Source organism: Lepidochelys kempii, chromosome 7 (genome assembly GCF_965140285.1).
Source record: "Lepidochelys kempii isolate rLepKem1 chromosome 7, rLepKem1.hap1, whole genome shotgun sequence".
Lineage (NCBI taxonomy): Eukaryota > Metazoa > Chordata > Testudines > Cheloniidae > Lepidochelys > Lepidochelys kempii.
Genome location: NC_136386.1, coordinates 59,130,494 through 59,150,411, shown reverse-complemented (window position 1 = coordinate 59,150,411; position 19,918 = coordinate 59,130,494). Strand labels below are relative to the sequence as shown.

At 45.9% G+C, this 19,918-nt stretch overlaps 1 protein-coding gene across 1 annotated transcript in view; it reads left to right on the top strand.

Moving 5' to 3' along the window:
- The first annotated feature begins 10,819 nt into the window (after positions 1 to 10,819).
- The window catches only part of VSTM4 (V-set and transmembrane domain containing 4), a 53,804-nt gene continuing 44,705 nt past the window's right edge, over positions 10,820 to 19,918 (top strand). The window contains exons 1-2 of the mRNA XM_073354897.1: positions 10,820 to 10,924; positions 16,119 to 16,517. Of these exons, the coding sequence (XP_073210998.1) occupies positions 10,870 to 10,924; positions 16,119 to 16,517 (454 nt within the window). The 5' untranslated portion in view covers positions 10,820 to 10,869. The remainder of the gene's footprint in view (positions 10,925 to 16,118; positions 16,518 to 19,918) is intronic.

The window sequence follows — 19,918 nt, the reverse complement described above, 5'->3', positions numbered from 1 at the left end:
GAAGGTAGCTGGGAGTGCTGGTAGCGTAGGGCCTGAGGAGGGAGTCTACATAGCCAGACAATCCTGCTGTCAGGGTGCCAATGCCTGAGATGATGGAGCGCCCAGGATTTCCAGGTTTATGGATCATGGGTAGTAGATAGAATATCCCAGGTCGGGGTGCCAGGGGTATGTCTGTGCGGATTTGATCTTGTGCTTTTTCAGGGAGTTTCTTGAGCAAATGCTGTAGTTTCTTTTGGTAACTCTCAGTGGGATCAGAGGGTAATGGCTTGTAGAAAGTGGTGTTGGAGAGCTGCCGAGCAGCCTCTTGTTCATATTCGGACCTATTCATGATGACAACAGCACCTCCTTTGTCAGCCTTTTTGATTATGATGTCAGAGTCGTTTCTGAGGCTGTGGATGGCATTGTGTTCTGTACGGCTGAGGTTGTGGGGTAAGTGATGCTGCTTTTCCACAATTTCAGCCCGTGCACGTCGGCGGAAGCACTCTATGCAGAAGTCCAGTCTGCTATCTCGACCTTCAGCAGGAGTCCACCTAGAATCCTTCTTTTTGTAGTGTTGGTAGGGAGGTCTCTGTGGATTAGTATGTTTTTCAGAGGTGTGTTGGAAATATTCCTTGAGTCGGAGATGTCGAAAATAGGATTTTAGGTCACCACAGAACTGTATCATGTTCGTGGGGGTGGAGGGGCAGAAGGAGAGGCCCCGAGATAGGACAGCTGCTTCTGCTGGGCTAAGAGTATAGTTGGATAGGTTAACAATATTGCTGGGTGGGTTGAGGGAACCATTGCTGTGGCCCCTTGTGGCATGTAGTAGTTTAGAAAGTTTAGTTTATCATACACATTGTAAGGAAAGTGATCACTTTAGATAAGCTATTACCAGCAGGAGAGTGGGGTGGGGGGAGAGAAAACCTTTTGTAGTGGTAAACACCCATTTTTTCATGCTTTGTGTGTATAAAAAGATCTTCTATACTTTCCACTGAATGCATCCGATGAAGTGAGCTGTAGCTCACGAAAGCTTATGCTCAAATAAATTGGTTAGTCTCGAAGGTGCTACAAGTACTCCTTTTCTTAATGGGAAGGTGTGGCCAGAAACTGATTTCATATAATGTATTCAACAGACCTTGGAATCTGTTTTATGGTAACACCTTGGACATCACCTGCCAGAAACAAGAACAGCTAGAAGCCAAATATTAATTTCTTTATGCAGCTGAGATGGAAATAGAGTGCACTGTTTATAGGGCCTTATATGACAAAGCATTGAAACTGCTCTTTACCTTTATATGGAGTTGAGGAAATGTCTGTGTGCATGAAAGTTTCATTCAATACAACTTTACCTATACTGAACTAATATAATGAGTGTAAATAAAGCATAGAGAGTATCTGATATGATAGAGACTCTAAACAGATTTGCAGAACTTACCAAAACAGATGAAGGGCAATCTCTTCTTTCAGGAAAAAATAACCCCAACTATACATGCAATATGATGGGGGCTAATTTTGCTACAACTAATCAGGAAAGAGATCTTGGAGTCATCATGGATAGTTCTCTGAAGATGTCCACGCAGTGTGCAGCAGAAGTCAAAAAAACGAACAAGATATTAGGAATCATTAAAAAAGGAATAGAGAATAAAATGGATAATATCTTATTGCCCTTATAGAAATCCATGGTACGCCCACATCTTGAATACTGCGTACAGATGAGGTCTCCTCATCTCAAAAAAGATATACTGGCATTAGAAAAGGTTCAGAGAAGGGCAACTAAAATGATTAGGGGTTTGGAACAGGTCCCATATGAGGAGAGATTAAAGAGGCTAGGACTTTTCAGCTTGGAGAAGAGGAGACTAAAGGGAGATATGATAGAGGTATATAAAATCATGAGTGGTGTGGAGAAAGTGAATAAGGCAAAGTTATTTACTTGTTCCCATAATATAAGAACTAGGGGCCACCAAATGAAATTAATGGGCAGCAGGTTTAAAACAAATAAAAGGAAGTTCTTCATTCAGCGCACAGTCAACCTGTGGAAATCCTTGCCTGAGGAGGTTGTGAAGGCTAGGACTATAACAGCATTTAAAAGAGAACTAGATAAATGCATGGAGATTAAGTCCATTAATGGCTATTAGCCAGGATGGGTAAGGAATGGTGTCCCTAGCCTCTATTGTCAGAAGGTGGAGATGGATGGCAGGAGAGAGATCACTTGAACATTACCTGTTAGGTTCACTCCCTCTGGGGCACCTGGCATTGGCCACTGTTGGCAGACAGGATACTTGACTGGATGGACCTTTGGTCTAACAGAATGGCCATTCTTATGGGAATTTCAGCCCAGCATTAATGACTGGTACGCAGAGAGCAACTCTGCCTCAAGAACTGACTCTAATTAAAAACACAGAAAAAACTCTCCTGCTGTTCATAGTGACCTTTAACCAGAACCTTTTCTAACCAGAAATTACAACACGTTAAGCATTTCTTCCCAGACTAAAAACTCGCTCGCACTCAATGAAAAAAGAACTTGGGAGACTATGTGTAACAGTGACACCTGGTGACACCTGCCATAACAGTACCAGCATTAAGGATTTCTGCTTTCTAGAAAAATATATCAGTGTCCACCCAAAAAAAGCAATGCCACTCCAAGCTCTGAAAGCAAAGAGGAAAAAACTGTGTCCATCCCTGGGTAAAAGGAAAGACATGGCAGAAATGACATACTTTCTAGCAGCATGCCACCAGATCAGAAATGGACAGGAACAACAAATGAGCCCATACAAACAAACAAACTCACTCAGTATGAAGTCCCATTGTGAGCAGATTGTACTCACCTGTGACAGAGACTTGCAGGTTTGACTCTCACCTTCTGGCAGCCCTGGTATAACCTGTTATGTTGATGCAGGATTGTTACCTACAGTAGTTTGTGGAACGCTGGTGCTCCATGGAGAACTTTGCTGAAGATCTGCAGCAGGTGACCACACATAGTGCTGGCTCCATCTCCTGTTTCCAGTGGCTTCTAAAGATGCCCAGACAAAGAGGAGCCTCCCTGGATGCCTTTAAAAGCAGCTGGAAACAAGGAGAATGAGCCAGCCTGGACTTCTCCACCAGCAGCCGCTGGAAGCAGGAACTATCCTCGGGGTCTGGTTAAAAATAACCAACTACTTTTCCATCGGAGTGAGTGCTGTAATAGCCACAAGGACATAGCCACAGGGACGTGGTGCAATCACAAATGGGAGAGGAGGCATTCACAAAGCACTTTCCCTGTCTGGCCCTTGCATGGGGGGGGCTTCCACCATTTCCTTTCAGAGACTACACCATTACAGGATAGTATTCTCAATTAGCACATTCTTCCCATTCCTTGTTTCAACCCACGGTGGCTACTTCTATCCCCTTGTACCACCCTAAACCAGTTCCTCTCTTCTCATTTCCTCCTTCAAATATTTCCCGTCACACAAGCTATGTGAAAACCCCAAAGCCTGAGTTTGCATCCAGATCCAAACTTTTCTGAACCTCTAGGGTTTTAAGGTTCAAACTTTAGCTTGGTCCATTCCACAGGGGCGAGGCGGGAACAGCACTTTTCCTGCCATGCACTCCATGGGCAGCTTTGATCTCTGCTTCTCTTGCTTATCTCCAGCAGGTCCTGCAGGAGGTTGTTCCCCACCCTAGCTGCCCCCAGCGAACCACCCGAGCGGGCTGAATGCCATCCTGCCGGTCTGTCTCTGACCTGCATCCTGCAAACACTGCTACGTGCTTGTGCTCCACACTGTTCACTTCCTCCTCCTTGTGTCCCATCCCTGGCGGGACCTACTGTCACCTTTAGAGAGTGAGGAGACCCAGTGAGCCAGCCTGTATTCCACCCTAGTTCCAAGCTCTCTGGGGCTCTATGCTGTTGGATCTTCCATGGCCCTATGAGCACAAGCATGTGGTGGGGGCAGCTGTGAAGTTCAGAAGCAGATCCAAATTCCCCCAATACTTGGCAATGTCCCAGATCACAGGTTTGACTTGGCCTCATCTTTGATCACTAAAAACATTCATTCATCAAGTGGACATTAGTGGCCATGGGAGCGGCTGCTGACTGTGACTTTACAGTCTGCCCTGAGTAGGAGGTGGCACAGAGCTGTATGGCTCCAGGAGCTTCACGGAGCATGCTCACCCCACACCACAATGTGGGTAGCCCCCCTTGGGCCCCTTTACTCCCCCAAAACAGTCATAAGGGAAAGTCACGCATCCCTGCTCACAGCGACTAAAATCGGCCAGGGCTCTGTGGAGGGAGGACGGAGGTTTTGGGAGGGCTGCAAAGAAGGTAAATAGGAAAAGCTAGACTGAGAAGAGCAGCTGGTGGGAAAGGGGGGGGGGGCGGCAAATCCACCCCTCTGCAAAGGGTTAGCAGAGCAGGAGGAAAGTGAATTGAAGCCCTTTCCCCCCCGATAGCTGAGGAATTTGAATAGCAGCTTCTCCAGGGAATGAGGGCTCCAAACTGGGATTGAGAAAGTCATTTGATCTCAGTCAGCTGCCCCAGGAAAGTGCTGCGTAGGCCCTTTCCCGGTTAGAACAGACCCATTCTGACAGGAAACAGGCCAGATAGGTGCTGCCAAGGCAGCGGAAGCTGTATCCAGAGGGTTGGAGCCTCAGGGGGCGTGCATCGGCATATGGAGCTATGCCAACTTATGCCAGGTCAGGGAGAGTCTAATGCACACCCATCAATCTCACTGGGGACCTGTCATTTCTGTGTGGCTACACTGGAAGCTGGCTCCATTGGGAGGCACAGAGATGAGTGAAAACCTCGTCTCAAAAGCAGAAAAAACCTCAATTGCCACAAAGGGATCAAGAAAAGAGATATAGGGTTAGGCGGAGAGATATGTATTGTATAAGTGCAAGCGTTTACCCAGAGCCAAAGCATTTCTATACCCATCAATAAATCCTCACAACCCTGATGTGCAGAAGCTTGTCACATAATGAGACTGTGACACAGAGAAGAAGTGAAATGATTTGCCTAAAGTCACACAGTGAGTCAGTGGCAGAGACAAGAACAGGAGTCCAGAATCCGAGTCCAGAAAGTCCATGGCTTTCTAATCACAGGACCGTGCAGTCTAATACCCTCAGCAAGGTCTGCATTTATGGCTGATGTCTACCTCTGCAATGGACCTACTGAACCCCCCAAACAAAACAGCCCCACAGCTTTGGGGGATTTAAATGCTGCCATCGATCATGCTGCCTATAGGCCTGGGACAGCAAAGTTTACATTGCTCACTGCTCAGTTATTAACCTCAGCCCCATTGATGCCATGGAATCAAAGTCCTGGAAATTCTCATGAAAAAGGGGAAGATTTAGATTGACAGATTCCCATTGAATTCCCGGTGTATTAACTTTTCGTAATGCTAATTCCAGTGCCTCTGTGCTCAGGACCTTCCTGCCTTGTAATTCTCTCTGGTATGCCACCAACATGGGGCGTTCATTTGGGCAACTATGTTGATCTACTGTGATGGCAGTTAATGCATATTCAGACCATTACTGAAAGAACCAGACTGGCCAATGGCCCAGCCAACCGTATAGCACATTAGTAAGCTCCTTCGTTTTCCGTTTAAACCGATTTTTACTGAAAAATTCCTGGGTTTTTCAAAAAATTTTTTTTTTCAATTTTCACCCTTCTTTTGTATCATTCAAATGTATTAAAAAAACTTGTTTTATTAGGAATATACACTACATTGGATGAGATATATGTATTAGGATAATACCTTAATTAGTCTGTGTGTACACACAAAGCTGCCTGTTGATGTAAAGCTATGTGTTAGTCTAGCTAGACACAATAAACAAACAGACACACGCGCAGGCTATGAAGTGCATGCACATCTGAACGTACTGGTGAATCTCACACCCACCACATACACGTTTCAAGCTGTAAGCAGATAATGGTTTAAAGATTTGACACATTCAAATGGGAAGAAAATGAAAATCTGTATGAGAATACGTTTCAAGGAAGTATTCGAAAGTTTAAAAAAAACAAACAGGAGAAAAGGATGAAGTTGAGTGTACACACTGCACATGGTTTGGCCCAATTATTAAATATAAATATAGGCTAATAGTTCCAAGTCTACAACAGTAAACTGTTTACGCAAATGAAAACTTTTATTTGGGGATTAGGGATATAGTGTTTTCTTAAACTCAGAGGTGGCATTGTGTTTTGAGTTCTGTTTTAGTTCTGCAGCAAACCGCACTGATGAACGGAATTCAAAGCATTAATCTACTGCCTACTTTCCCTGCCGACTTTCTGTCCACCAGAATAAACCCTGATATTTACCCAGAAAAATTAGTAATAGTTTTTTGCACTAATGGTCACCAGTTTTTGTTGTTGTGATAATAAACACTGATAAATTCCCAGAAAAAAATTAAATAAAATACAAACTGAAAACGAAGGGCCATATACACCTAGAGCCTCAAAGCTATTTAGTTCAATGGGAGGTAGGCACCTCAATGCCTTTGAGGATTTAAGTCCTGCAGTGGCCTTCACTACCCAGCAGCGTTGATGGAAGTTAAGGGTACTCAGGAATTGCTCAGCACATCTCAGAGTCAGTCCCTCGAGGTGCCCAATTTTCATAAAACAGACACGTATTGCCTTGACTAGAAGATTATTGGCTCCGGCATGGAGCAGCTAAATCAGTACTAATTACCCTAAGCAGGGAAGCCGGGATTCCAACGGGCTTGTACCATGCACGCGTCACACAGGTTTAACACTAACATTTGATGTGATCCTACACAACTGGCAATAAAAGGATTAACTGACACTTCTGGATATTTGTGGGCCGCCAAGTGATAAACACCCTCAGATGGGGAGAGGGTAGGGGCAGTGAGAGACTGCCAGCCTTGCCCCTCTCCCCCCATAAACAGATTGTCTCTCCATTTTGGTGGGGTGGCCTGGAGGAGCCCTGTGTCAGGGTGGGGCTGGCCGGAGATGAGGGAAGAAGGGCACTGTGGTCCAGTCTCAGAACACAGGGATCTGATGAGTCCTCCACTGAAGTCAATGGGACTGCACAGGGTATTAATCAGGGCAGTCCTGGACCCAGAACTGTGCAGCCCCCTGTCCAACTCTGGGGGCACTAAGTCCCAGACGGTGCCTTCCCTTCCCCACCATGTGGTCTGGGGGGGAACTGCAGGTAGAAGAGCTGCTGAGCCAGCCAGTCGGAGCAGAAGCAGAGATAGTGCCAAAGCAAGGTGTGCTGGACATGCAGAAAACTTTCTACAGTTGTGACAGGACTGTCTCTGCCCTGTGCTGTGAGGCTGGTTGCGCTAACCCTCCCCTCCCTTGCAGCTTCCTCACCTGAGTGTCACTCCACACCTGCCCCCCATACCCTGCCCCATCCGCCTCACCTCCTTCCCTTCCCTTTCCATTTCGCTGATCCCCTCCTAACTAACTCCCCAACCCCAAATCATGGCACTAACAGGCCACTTACGGCCGTCGCACTGCTCACTCTGCGAGACCCCCTCTCCCTGCGCTGCAGGGGCCACATCTGTTTAGACTGTAAGCACTTCGGGGCAGGGATCATCTGCTATTCTGCCCAGCGCCTAGCTCTTAGGCACCACCACAATAAACATGATTAATAATTGCTAAAGGATGTGGACCAAAGACCTTGACATCATGTGGCTAAAAATCACTTCACTTTGCAGATTACTCAGCCATGGTATCTGCGCCCGCCCCACCCCTCCAACCCCCTTACTTCCACTGAAATCAGGAGTAGTCAAGGGTACTCAGCATCCAGCAGGATTGGGCCCTTAGGGTGGAACCTCGTGATTTTTTTCCCCATTGAGCCAGCTGGTGCTGCTCCTCTCTGACTGGCACCAGCTCCGGGCTGAGGCAGGGATTGGGGTATGGAAGCGGGTATGGGCTCTGGGCTGCGGGGGTCAAGGCTCTGGGGTGGGATCAGAAATGAAGGGGTTCAGGGTGTGGGAGGGGGATCCAGGCTGGGGCAAGGGGTTGGGGAGGGGAGGGCTCTGGCTGGGGGTGCGGGTTCTGGGGTAGGGCCGGGGCTGAGGGTTTGGGGTGCAGGAGGGGGCTCCGAGCTGGGGCAGGGGGTTGGGGCATGGGAGGGGTTTCGGGGTGTGGGCTCTGGTCAGTGCTCACCTTGGGCAACTCCCTGCAAGTGGCGACATGTCCCTCGGCTCCTAGGCGGAGATGTGGCCAGGCGGCTCTGCATGCTGCCTCTGCCAGCAGGCGCTGCCCCTGCAGCTCCCATTGGCTGCGGTTCATGGCCCATGGGAGCTGTGGAGCTGATGCTCGGAGCAGGGTGGGGGCAGCGTACGGAGCCCCCAGGGCCATCCCTCCGCCTAGGAGCCAAGGGATATGTTGCCGCTTCCGAGGAGCCTCATGGAGCCAGGTAGGGAGCCTGCCAACCCCGTGCCAACTGGACTTCTAATGGCCCAGTTGACTGGAGCTGCAAGGGTCCCTTTTTGACCAGGCGTTCCGGTCGAAAACTGGACACCTGGCAATCCTTTGGTTGTACCACAGGAATTCAAACATCTTCATCAACTGGAGCACCTCTGGATGCACAGATGGACACTGTCAGCTCCCCCCTCAACACAGCATGTGAAGCATTGACAGTAGCCACTCTAAATCAGTTTAAAAAAATTTCCAGACAAAAGATTGCACCCCAGGGGTTGTCTGTGATATGCAGGAAGTCAGACTAACTAGTCCCTGCTGGCCATAAACTCTATGAACGTATGAATTTAACTAAATCAGTGCAATATCTATGTGGTGAGAAACCCTAAGCGCATCCTGCTATACCAGACGATTTGTAGAGATCATCCTCAAATTGTGGTATCACTGATGATGATGATGATGATACCAGACGACTGATCAGTTTGATCATTTTTTTAAGACACTTAGGCCCCATCCTCAAAGATGTTTAGGAACCTAATGGCTATTGATTTCAAACCAAAATACCTTTGAAGGTCCATCTGGGTCCCTTGCCCTGCATCCTGTGTTGCCATTTATAACCCTGTCCAGTGCAACCCAAGAGGGTTGTGTTTTAGACCCACCCTGCACAGCTCTAAATGACAGCACATGATGTCAGGCCCTTTGGTTTTTGTTTAAAATTTCCCAGGAATTTATCAGCTGATTACAAAAGATAAAAAGCGGCTGAAAATTGGTACCAAAAATTAACTTCACAGTTTAAAAAGCAACAAATAGAGAAATATCAGAGTGCTGAAAGTAAAAGCAGTTTAATAGTGCTGTTTATTTCATGAACTACACATTAACTGTGTGTACATAGATGCATGCCCCTGTGTGTCTTCCACTACATTGCCTTCTTTAACAGGCAGCCACGGATTTAGACTTAGACTAATTTATTATCAGCATAAACACATCTACCAAACGTAATCGATTGCATTTTCTTAACATAATCAGTATTTTCATGTACTTGAGTGGTCCAAAATGCGGGTGAAAAGTCAGTTAAAATCAAGTAATAGCATTGGTAAAACCCAGGAATTTGGGGGGTAAAAGTCAGTAAAACATGAAAACAAAGGGCCTTACACCTTCCCCAGGGAGCTGCAGTCAGGCTGAGTGCCATTGTAACCCGCACACCTCCTGGGTGTGGTGTTCTGTCCCTTCTAGTGGCACCCCCACCAATTAGAGACTGAGTTTGCTACAGCCTTAACTAAGAGCCCAGTTACTTTTAGCTCATGCAGTAGAGGCTCCTGCATTTAGCTTCAGAGGTCCCAGGTTTGAGCTATCCCGCCAACTACCGTGGTAGTTGTGGTCCCTGTCACACCAAGAAAATGGAGATGGGCCTGGACTAGACCTGTGACCGGGAATGCACCTAGTGAACTCTACAGAAGCTGGGATCTCCAGCTGGACTCCATCAGTGTTGAGGGCAAACCAGGGGCAGCGTGGGAAAGATTTCAAACTCTTCCAACAATGGAGAGAGGGCTGGAGGCAGGAAAAATGCCCCCTCTTCCCCTTCCAAATACCGTGGCGCCAGCAGGGAGCCTCAGCTGTGAAGAAAAGGAGTACTTGTGGCACCTTAGAGACTAACCAATTTATTTTAGCATAAGCTTTCGTGAGCTACAGCTCACTTCATCGGATGCATACCGTGGAAACTGCAGCAGACTTTATATATACACAGAGAATATGAAACAATACCTCCTCCCACCCCACTGTCCTGCTGGTAATAGCTTATCTAAAGTGATCATCAGGTGGGCCATTTCCAGCACAAATCCAGGTTTTCTCACCCTCCACCCCCCCACACAAATTCACTCTCCTGCTGGTGATAGCCCATCCAAAGTGACAACTCTTTACACAATGTGCATGACAATCAAGTTGGGCTATTTCCTGCACAAATCCAGGTTCTCTCACATCCCCCCCACCCCCATACACACACAAACTCACTCTCCTGCTGGTAATAGCTCATCCAAACTGACCACTCTCCAAGTTTAAATCCATGTTAAACCAGAACATCTGGGGGGGGGGTAGGAAAAAACAAGAGGACACAGGCTACCTTGCATAATGTGAAGGGAGCTCTCCCCAGACCCTTTGCGTCCTGGGAGAGCAGATCCCCAGTTACCCTCCTGGGATGGGTCCCACAGCCACTGCTGGAGATCTCCGCTCTCTTCCCCCACCCCCCACACAGAGCAGGTCCTGGGGGAGGGATCCCACAGACCTCCCCAGGGGGACTGGAGAAACTCCACCGCTCTCCCCTGGCTAGCGGGAGGTGTTGGGAGGGCGGGGGCGAGGAGAGCAAGAGGAAAGAGGCTGGGATCCGGGACGAGGGGGAAGGGGAAGAGTCGGGAAGGAGGAGGGGAGGAGATGGAGGGGAAGGGGAGAAGGAGGGAGGAGAGAGGAAGGGGGAGGAGAGGCGAGATTCAGGCTAGGAGAGGAAACAGAAGGGTCCCTGTGCGCTGTGGGCGATGCGCCTCCTGGCCCTGGCCCTGGCCGCGCTGCTGGCCCAATCGCCCACCCCAGGTAAGGAGCGGTGGGGAGCGGGGGCGGAATCTCTGCCCTCCCCCCTCAAAAAAAACCTGCCTCCCCCCGGCAGCGGACCCCTGTCCGCCGCGCTGGCTCTGGGGAAACCTGCGTCTCAGGTTAAATAACTGGGGGGGGGGGTTGCGGGGCGCCTGTTCAAGGAGAAGTTACAGCCCCCTTGCGCTTTGCCCCGAGCCCACCCCGCGGACGCACCCAGGGAAAGGGGGGCCGCGCCGCCCCGAGACGCGCACCCGGGGCCGGGCTGACTTCGGCCCGTTGCTTGGCACGGTTTTTGTTCGATCCCCCAAGCCCAGCCCCAGCCCGAGCCCGCTGATCCGACTCCTGCCCCGGGACCCGCTTGTAACCCGAGCGGGGTCCCTGCGCTTTCGCAGTCATTTCTTCAGGCTCTCTCTCGGCTCCGGGCCGCTTCGGCTCCGATCAGTTCAGACCCTGGAAGCTGGTGCAGATACTCGGCCCCAAACTCCAGACAATGCCTCAACTTCGTAAACAAAACCGGGAGGAAAAGGAAAAGACACTGAAAGGGTTAAAAACCCTCCCCACCCCACTCCCCCGAATGTATAGTTTGTGACAATTGTCACTTTCTGTTTAACAGGGCAGGAACAACATACAGCTCACGGTATATTAAAAAAACCACAACAAAATTACTCTCTTTACTAACACCTTGTACAGTACTAAAGCTTCAGGAATTTTAAACCTCTAGTTTACTTTACATTAGGTTTGCTGGTAACTTTTTGCATTTCTCTCAGCTTGGGCAATTGAAACTAGACTTGTCATTTTGACTTCTCTACTCAGTTCCACTAACATAAGCCTTGCTTGCTTCCTGCAGAGGGGGTGGGAGGGCTTAATAAAAGATCATGTTTCCAGGGAATTTAAGAAAAAAACATGAAAACATTTCTTGTGTGACTAGAGGTGAATCTGTAGCAGTGAGAGATTTGGTGGACAATTTTCAAATGCATCTAAGTGATGTAGCAGCCTAAGTCCAATGAGAAAGTCCATAGACTTTCAATGAGACTCAAAGTCCTTTCTGAAAATGGGATTTAGGCACTTTTGTAATTCTTACCGGTGACTTCTATGCTTCCCAGATATGGGGTTCACCTGGGCACTGCTGATTAACAAGAATTAATATTCTGATGCGCACACCACTCCAAACCTGAACTTCACAGTGTGGGGATATTGCAAGGAGGGATTTTTGTTTGTCTGGCTTTGAGTTCTGGATCTGCATCTGCCTGTCAAAGTTTTGAAGGATGAATGGAGGTTCAGGCCAAATTCTGGAGCTAGGCTGAGAAGTTTTCTTTGAGAGAGGGGCCTCCTAACTGTTGAAAATTAAAAAAATCTCAGTCCAACTGAAAACATCTGGTTGCTTGTTGTGATCTTTCTTGCCACATACTAATTATTTTTATTAAATATTTTATTATTGTTGCTCAGGGGTGTGAAAAAAACTCCCCCGGGTGACATACATTTGCTGGCCCAAGCACTCGTGTGCACAGTGTTATGTCAGTGGGAGAGCTCTCTACCGTCGGCATAACGCAGCTACACAAACACTTTGACAGTGGCACAACTACATCGGTACACCTGTGCTGCTGTAAGCTTGTAAGTGTAGACCTGGCCTTAGCAGCAGGGGGAAATCTTTGCCAGATGTCCCTAGTGTAGATAGTCTTGCAACTAATCCACTATCCCAGGCTGCCTCCCAGCGAGCCAGGGAAAAAGGCGTTTAGGATAGCCAAAGGAGACAAATGAGACTAAAGCATTGACAATTACAGCAGCCAGTTGTAAATAAAGCTAGACCAGACAAAGGCCCTTGACAATTAGGAATGTTGCAATTCAGACAATGCAGACTGGAAATAAGGCGTACATTTTTAACAGTGAGTAACTAACATTTGGAACAACTTACCAAAGGTCGCAGTAGATTCTCCATCGCTGACATTTATTAAATCAAGATTGGATGTGTTTCTAAAAACTCTGCTCTAGGAGTTATTGTGGAGCAGTTCTCTGGCCTGTGTTATACAGGAGGTCAGACTAGATGATCACAGTGGTCCCTTTTGGCCTTGGAATCTATGAATGTATGAAATGAGTCCTGAATATTTGACTCTTTTGTTTGTTTGTTTTACTTCTTCCATGTACTATAAGTTCCCTTCTCAGGCAGTGGAACAGCAAGACTAAACTCTTGTGGTGAGCTCTGTCTGTGCTGCAGCGTCATCCATGCCACATAGTTTTCATTCCCTGCCTTCCCGAATTGCTCCCCATTTGAAGCAGCAATTGTGTAAAGTCTGCACACTCAGCACTGTGTGCATGCGAAGGTCTGCTGCTCTCTAATTGATGGAAGATTCTCCTCTATTGGAAAGGAACCTGTTACAGCTTGGGGGCTGAGCCAAACCCACCGAAGTCAGTGGGAGGCCTTCCACTGTCTTCAATGTGCTTTGGGTCAGAGTTTTCATTACTGAATGTGTCTACAATATCCTCAGTTTCCCCAAATCTCCTACTGTTACAACTATCATGCTGGCTCCACTGGTGCCCCACTGGCTCCATCAGTCACTATGTTTGCTTGTTTTAAATACAGCATTACCTAACTCTGCTTGCCGCAGGATTAGCTGACACGGTGATTAAAATGCTAGTGGCTTCAAATACATAAAGCTCTCCCTAGTGCTACCCCTGCGGAGCAGCTCTGGTGATAGCAACAGCAGGAAGTTTAAGAAAAAAGAGTCTGCTGTTGAGTGTTTGGACCAAATCCTACATGCCTTACCCATGCAATTGGTGCTCTAGAGTCTATGGGCTTTCTTGCTTGGGAGAGGAGAGCTGAATTTGATCATTTCTTTGGAACAACCCCAAAACCTATCAAAAAGCCAAAAATTTGGACTCATGGACATAAAAAAAGAAAAGAAAACTTTTATACTGGGGCCAATAATCAGGTAGAAGTGATCAGAGAAATTGGAGAAGCAGTTTGAATTGCTTATGCTGGTCTCTGCCACCAGCAGTATCTGAACTCCTCTTTTATGTACTCTGTTGTGTATTTTTTGGCATTGTGTGCTGTCTAGTTTTAAATTACTCAAACAACAGTCTCTTACTCTGGGAAACTAGGCCACAATTAGAGCTGGTCAGCATTTTTTTAACAAAAAGTTTACATATCAAAAAAGGACATCATAAAAATGGTTTGTCCGGAAAAATGTCAGGACCTTTGAATAATTTCCAATAACGTTTTATAGTGCATTCAACTGACGAAAAAACATGGTTTTGGTCAACCAAAAAATTCAAATATTTAATAACGTTTGATAAATAGGTCATGAAAATGTAGAAAAAGCCCTGATATTTTGAATGAAACTAAATTTCTCATTTTTGATCAGCGTTATCCACAACCTTAAAGATCTCATTGAGGGTGTAAGCTTTTTGAGATAGCAAGCCTATTTCCATATCTCACGGTAAAGCACCTAGTTAGTGCTCTGCTAGTGTTAGACAAATAAGTAATAAACCATCATCACCACACTGCAGGCAGGCTTTTCCTGCTATTCAGCCTAAATTTCCTTTTCTTTATTGCAAGCTGCTATTTCTACTCATACCCCGGCACAATCCAAAATAACCTCTCTCCTTGGGATTTACAATTTTCTGTGCTTATGGACAGTTATCATGATCCCTCAATTAATATAGCTGATCCAGACTATGCCTAGCTGGGTCATACATCTTCTTACAAATCAATTCAAATAAGAACCATTCAGTATTATGGGATAATAAGGATGATATTTTTATTTTCCTCTCATTTTCTTTTTTTAAATGGCCCTTATTTTCTAAAACAACCAACCAAACACAAAAAAGGAGAATGGTCTATAAAAAAGGCCCAAAACAGTACAGGAATCCATGGTTTTACTGTAGTGTTTGGAGCCGTTACTGTAATAGCAGAACCTAGCTTTTCTCAGCTGTAGATCTCAAAGCACTTTACAAAGGAGGTCAGTATCAATACCCCCATTTTACAGATGGGGAAACTGAGGCAGAAAGGGGACATGCTTTGCCCAAGGTCAGCCAGCAGCCGGAACCACCAACAGAATGCACATCACCTGAGTCCTAATTCAGTGCTTGATTCACTAAGCCACCCTACTTTTTGAATAAAGGGTCTACATTTAAGTATCTGTGATATGTAATGCTTTATTTGAAGTCATAGCCTACTAAAATAAAATATATAACCACAGCACAACACTCAGTTTCACAGCTTAGAACTAGCACCTCTACTTCCAATACTCCTGCAACAGTAGATGGAAATACTTGACTTGCTTATTCTGAAGATAAGTATATGTTTGTGTTTCAGGAGTTGATGTCAAACAAAATCCTCTACCAAACGCTCATCCTCTCTTGGTTATCCTGTTCCTTGCTGATGTGCTGAAAAAGTAACTGGAAGGGAGAGAGCCATTCTGCCCTTGGTTGCGTATATGCCATTATTGTTTGTACAAATGAGGCAGAGAGGCCAGAATAATACTTCACATTTTCAAAGTGCATTTCATCCTGAAGGACCCCAAAGTACTTTGCAAAGGGGACTGCAAGGACCATTTGTCTGCTGCTGAAATACAGCTACAACTAGGGTAGAGGGCAGCACACTATTCGATAACACATTGGAGACAATCTGTGGAACTCATTGCCACAAGACAAGGTTGAGGTCAAGAGTTTTGTAGACTTCAAAAGTAGATCATAGATAATGAGAACATCTATAGTTATATTAGAAAGGAAGAAATAGGAATATAATCTTTCGTGCTCCAAGGTATAAGTCAAGCACTATCTGTCTGACAAGGTCAGGAAGCAATTGCCTGTATGTGTAGATATGCCATAACTATCTATTACGGGATTTCTTCCACCTATCTCTGATGCAGTTGGTACTGGCCACTGCTGGAGGCACAATAGCGAATTAGACATAGCACTAGTCTGATCCCAGCCTGGCAATTCCTACATGGGGAAAGTTTAGGCAAGAACACTAGGGCAAATGCCTTGAAATAAATGTCATGGGATCTTTAATATCCATGGAGAGCACCCAAGATTTCAGGGTTTAAAAGCTCATCAGAAAGTCTTTATAAACTCACCTGCACAGACCTCAATTTATCTGCCTCAGAGTTACCTGCCAATCTAACTGTTCGCTGATTCAGGTGCTTTTGTGCTGCCATGCACGGAAGAGTCTCACGATCCATTCTCTCCTTTGCAGATATTTGCGAGGCTCTGAATGTGACAGTCTCTCCAGGACCGACAGTGCAATACGCCGAGGGAGACAATGCTACTCTTTATTGTCACGTTTCACAGAAGAGACGGACAGACAACTTACTTGCTGTCCGATGGGTTTTTGCCCTCTCACCCACACAGGAGTATCTGATGATCAAAATGACTAAATTTGGGATTGTCCAGTACTATGGAAATTACACCCACCGCTTCCACAAGCAAAGACTTCGCCTTCTCAAAGAGAGACACGGAGCAACGTACAAATTCCTAATTCTGAATCTCCAGCCAACGGATCAAGGCCATTATATATGCAAAGTCCAGGAAATTGGCAAGCACAGGAATAAGTGGACTGCATGGTCAAATGGCACAGCAGCTACTGAAGTTAAAGGTGAGGATGCATCTGATGCTACTGAGTCTGATCCTAACCTTTTTCTTGCTCATTATCGTTAATTGTTGGTTTTCTCCCCATGTCAAATTAATCCAGAAGCAGGGCCAGCTCTAGGATTTTTGCCGTCCCAAGCAAAAAATTTTTTGGCCGCCCCCGCTTTTTTGTGTGCCCCTGCCCCCGCACCAGCTCCGGCCTTTCCCAACCCCTTCCCCAAATCCGGAGTGCCGTCCCTAGAAATGTGCAGCTCCAAGCACCTGCTTGTTTTGCTGGTGCCTAGAGCCGGCCCTGTCCAGAAGATGCTTGAATTTAGGGGTTTTTCCCCCAAAATCATTTAGAAATAAATACTTAGCTTCATAAATAATAATTACCTCACAACTGAAAAATTAAAGGCAGGAAATCCACCGCCGTAGATTTCTAGGTCATTACCGTAGCTGTTCAGCCAAAATGATGATAGTTAACAATACTTTGCACTCATTCAAGCATAGGTCTCAGAGAACTTGAAAAAGGGACTGAACAATATTATCCCCATTTTAAACCTGGGGAAACTGAGGCACAGAAAGAGTAAAGGTCATACAATGAGTCAGTGTCTGCGCTGGGAATAGAATCTGGCTTTCCTGTGTCCCAGTTCTCCATTCTGCCTGTAGAAACCTCCAGAGAATAGATGTTCCTTATGAGATTGCTTTCATTTCTAGTCCCAGCTGGAAGTAGCTCAGGAGCAGTCTCTCTAATGCAGTTTCTGGATGTTCAGCTCTAGTCTTGTCCTGAAAGTGGAAAAGCACTGATTGGAATGTTCCAGAATTGCATAGAAAGGTTGGGTTGAAATCCAGCGTAAATATGACCTGAGGTGGGCCTTCCAAATCCAGATCCCACACTTACAGCTGCCCCCTCTTAATAGTGGGCCATATCAAAGCCCCTGGTACAAACATACGCAGACTTTGAGAGAGGGTTGTGTTCTGGATCTGGATTTCATAGATTGGGCTCATGTCAGAAGGCAGCTATGCTCAACATTGCAGTGTCAATGCTGGCTGGGAAATGCTCCTCTGCATCTGATAGATGGTCTCCTCATAGATGTGGGTGTGTGGTAAAAGGAAGTGTTGACTAAGTTCATTGGGGCCTGATCCAAAGACTACTGAAGTCAGTGGGAATCAGGCCCTAAGTTACTGGAACTGGAGGGTGTGAATGTCTGCACGACCTACGGGGGAATCACCAACCCAGCACAGAAAAACCTGTCGGATGAAAACTCTGGGGTTCACCTCATGAAATTTCCTCCAGCCCTGTTGGCACTTGATTTGTTGGGTGGGTTTTTTTAAATTAAGAAGCAGCAGTAAATATTTAGGAAAACGTATTCCTAATGAACTAGTATGTGTTTCTGGGGTGAGGGAGGGCATGCACTTGATTCTCCTCTTACTTATACTAGTTTTAGACTGATGGAGCTCCACTGACTTCAGCAGAGTTCCTCCTGATTTACAACTGCTGGGAGATCAGAATCAGGCCCAAAGGTCTCATTTCGTTAATATCTTGTGCCAGAGAAACCTAAACCATGTTTCCCATGGTGCTAGCTTCATAGTTTTAATTAAGCTTCCTATAGTATCTTTGTACTAACACACAGAGGGAGACAAACAGTGCAACAGACGATCTCTATTGATAGCTCATAGACATCACAAGTTTTTGCTTTGCTATCTCACAGATAAAAGACAGAATATGAAAAATATATGATCAGAAATAAATAGCAGCTGCATTTTACCCACTAATGTTTATATGTGCCTTGATTAAAATCAGAGGATTAAAGTAAGGTAATTAGCTGAAGTTATTAGTAGCTGTGGAAGCTTTTCCAAAGATCTAGAGTTGAAGTTCAGTTTGGCTCAGTACCAAATTGTATGAATGTGAATTTTTTCAAAAGTCATAATCTAAAACATCTGATCCTGTTGGGTCTGCAAAATTTGGCAAGATTTCTGCAAGATTTTGTATGCTTCCTGTATGCAGCCAGCCAGCCATAATGTGAGAAGAGTGACCTGATCTGAAATCTCAGATCCAAGCAACCCTCACTTATTTGGGGGAATGTACAGATCCAAATCTGGATCTGTTCTTTTCCTCTGGCCCCTAGCTAACTACCCCAGATCTTAATTCCCCCAGTTTTTGGAGCAGTTCAATGCTAGATTTGCATTTCCCTTTCAATGGTGTCAAAATATCTCTACTATTTTGGCATGTCTGCTTCAGGTCCTGGTCAAAATGTGAAAGGAAGCACAGAGAATGCAAATAGGTAAGGTACCAGGGCGCTGGGAAGAGAAGGGAGGAGAGGATTGTCACACTTCCCCAGACCACAGAGAAAGCTCGTGTTTAGTTTGAGTTTTGGCCAAGGGTGTTTGTCTTAGTTTATCCAAGTGGTGTGTTTGTCCTCAAAGCAGGGCTCCACACATCAGCATATCAACAGTGGAGTTCTGACCTTCCAGCTGCAATTGGATTTCCTATAGAACCTGACATGGGCCTGATCCAACACCCTGTGAAGTCCATGGACAGACTCCCACCAATGTCAATGAGCATTGGGTCGTGCCCACCGACCCTCGTATTAAAATAAAAAGCTCACAGTGAATGTGTGAGAAGCCAAAGGAGGGCAGCAAAGGTGTTAAATGGTGACTTGTGAAAATAACTGAGTTTTCACAGCCAGGAAAACCGATTGTAATCCACTGTTTAGGCTGTGCTACATAGCCCCCTCCAGTGACTGGGGCAGAGGACAGAAGTCATACAACAGCTACTGACTGGAGTCAGTCCTTTAGTTGAGTGATTGAGGATCTTGATTTTAGGGTCTGGAGTTCAAATCCCTGTGACAACCCCTAATGGTAGCCATTACAAAATGATTGGTAAAAATGATTGGTAAAAATGACCTTAAAAATCCACCTGTCCTGAAGGGGGAATTTTATTGGGAAACATGACGTTCATGCACAAAAAAAGGACACTCACCCACTACAGAGCAAGTGGAATCTTAAGATTCAAAATCTGTAAGAGGAATTCAACATAAATCATAAATCCGGACCCAGAAATCATGAGATTTTAAAACAATCACAATTTTTTTTAAAAAAAAAATGCATTTTAGGTTCTTTATGTGCCTGCTGGTTTTTGAGTCACATTTTCCAGCTTTTCTCTGGAGGGCTAGAAATTCTCACAGCAAAAAAGAAAGCTGAGATTATCCTACAATCACAAGCCCCAAGGAGCTGGGGTTTTGAGGGAAAAAGCCACCAAATATTGCAAGAATTGCAATCAAAGTCATAAGAGTTAGCACCCCCAGATGTTCCAAACCTAATCTTGGGGCCAAGTTTCAAAAGTGACCCCCCACTTTTTTTTGCACCGGGCTGAAGCAAATTGCTGGATCTGAGCATCTCTGGAACATGGTGATCTACCCACTC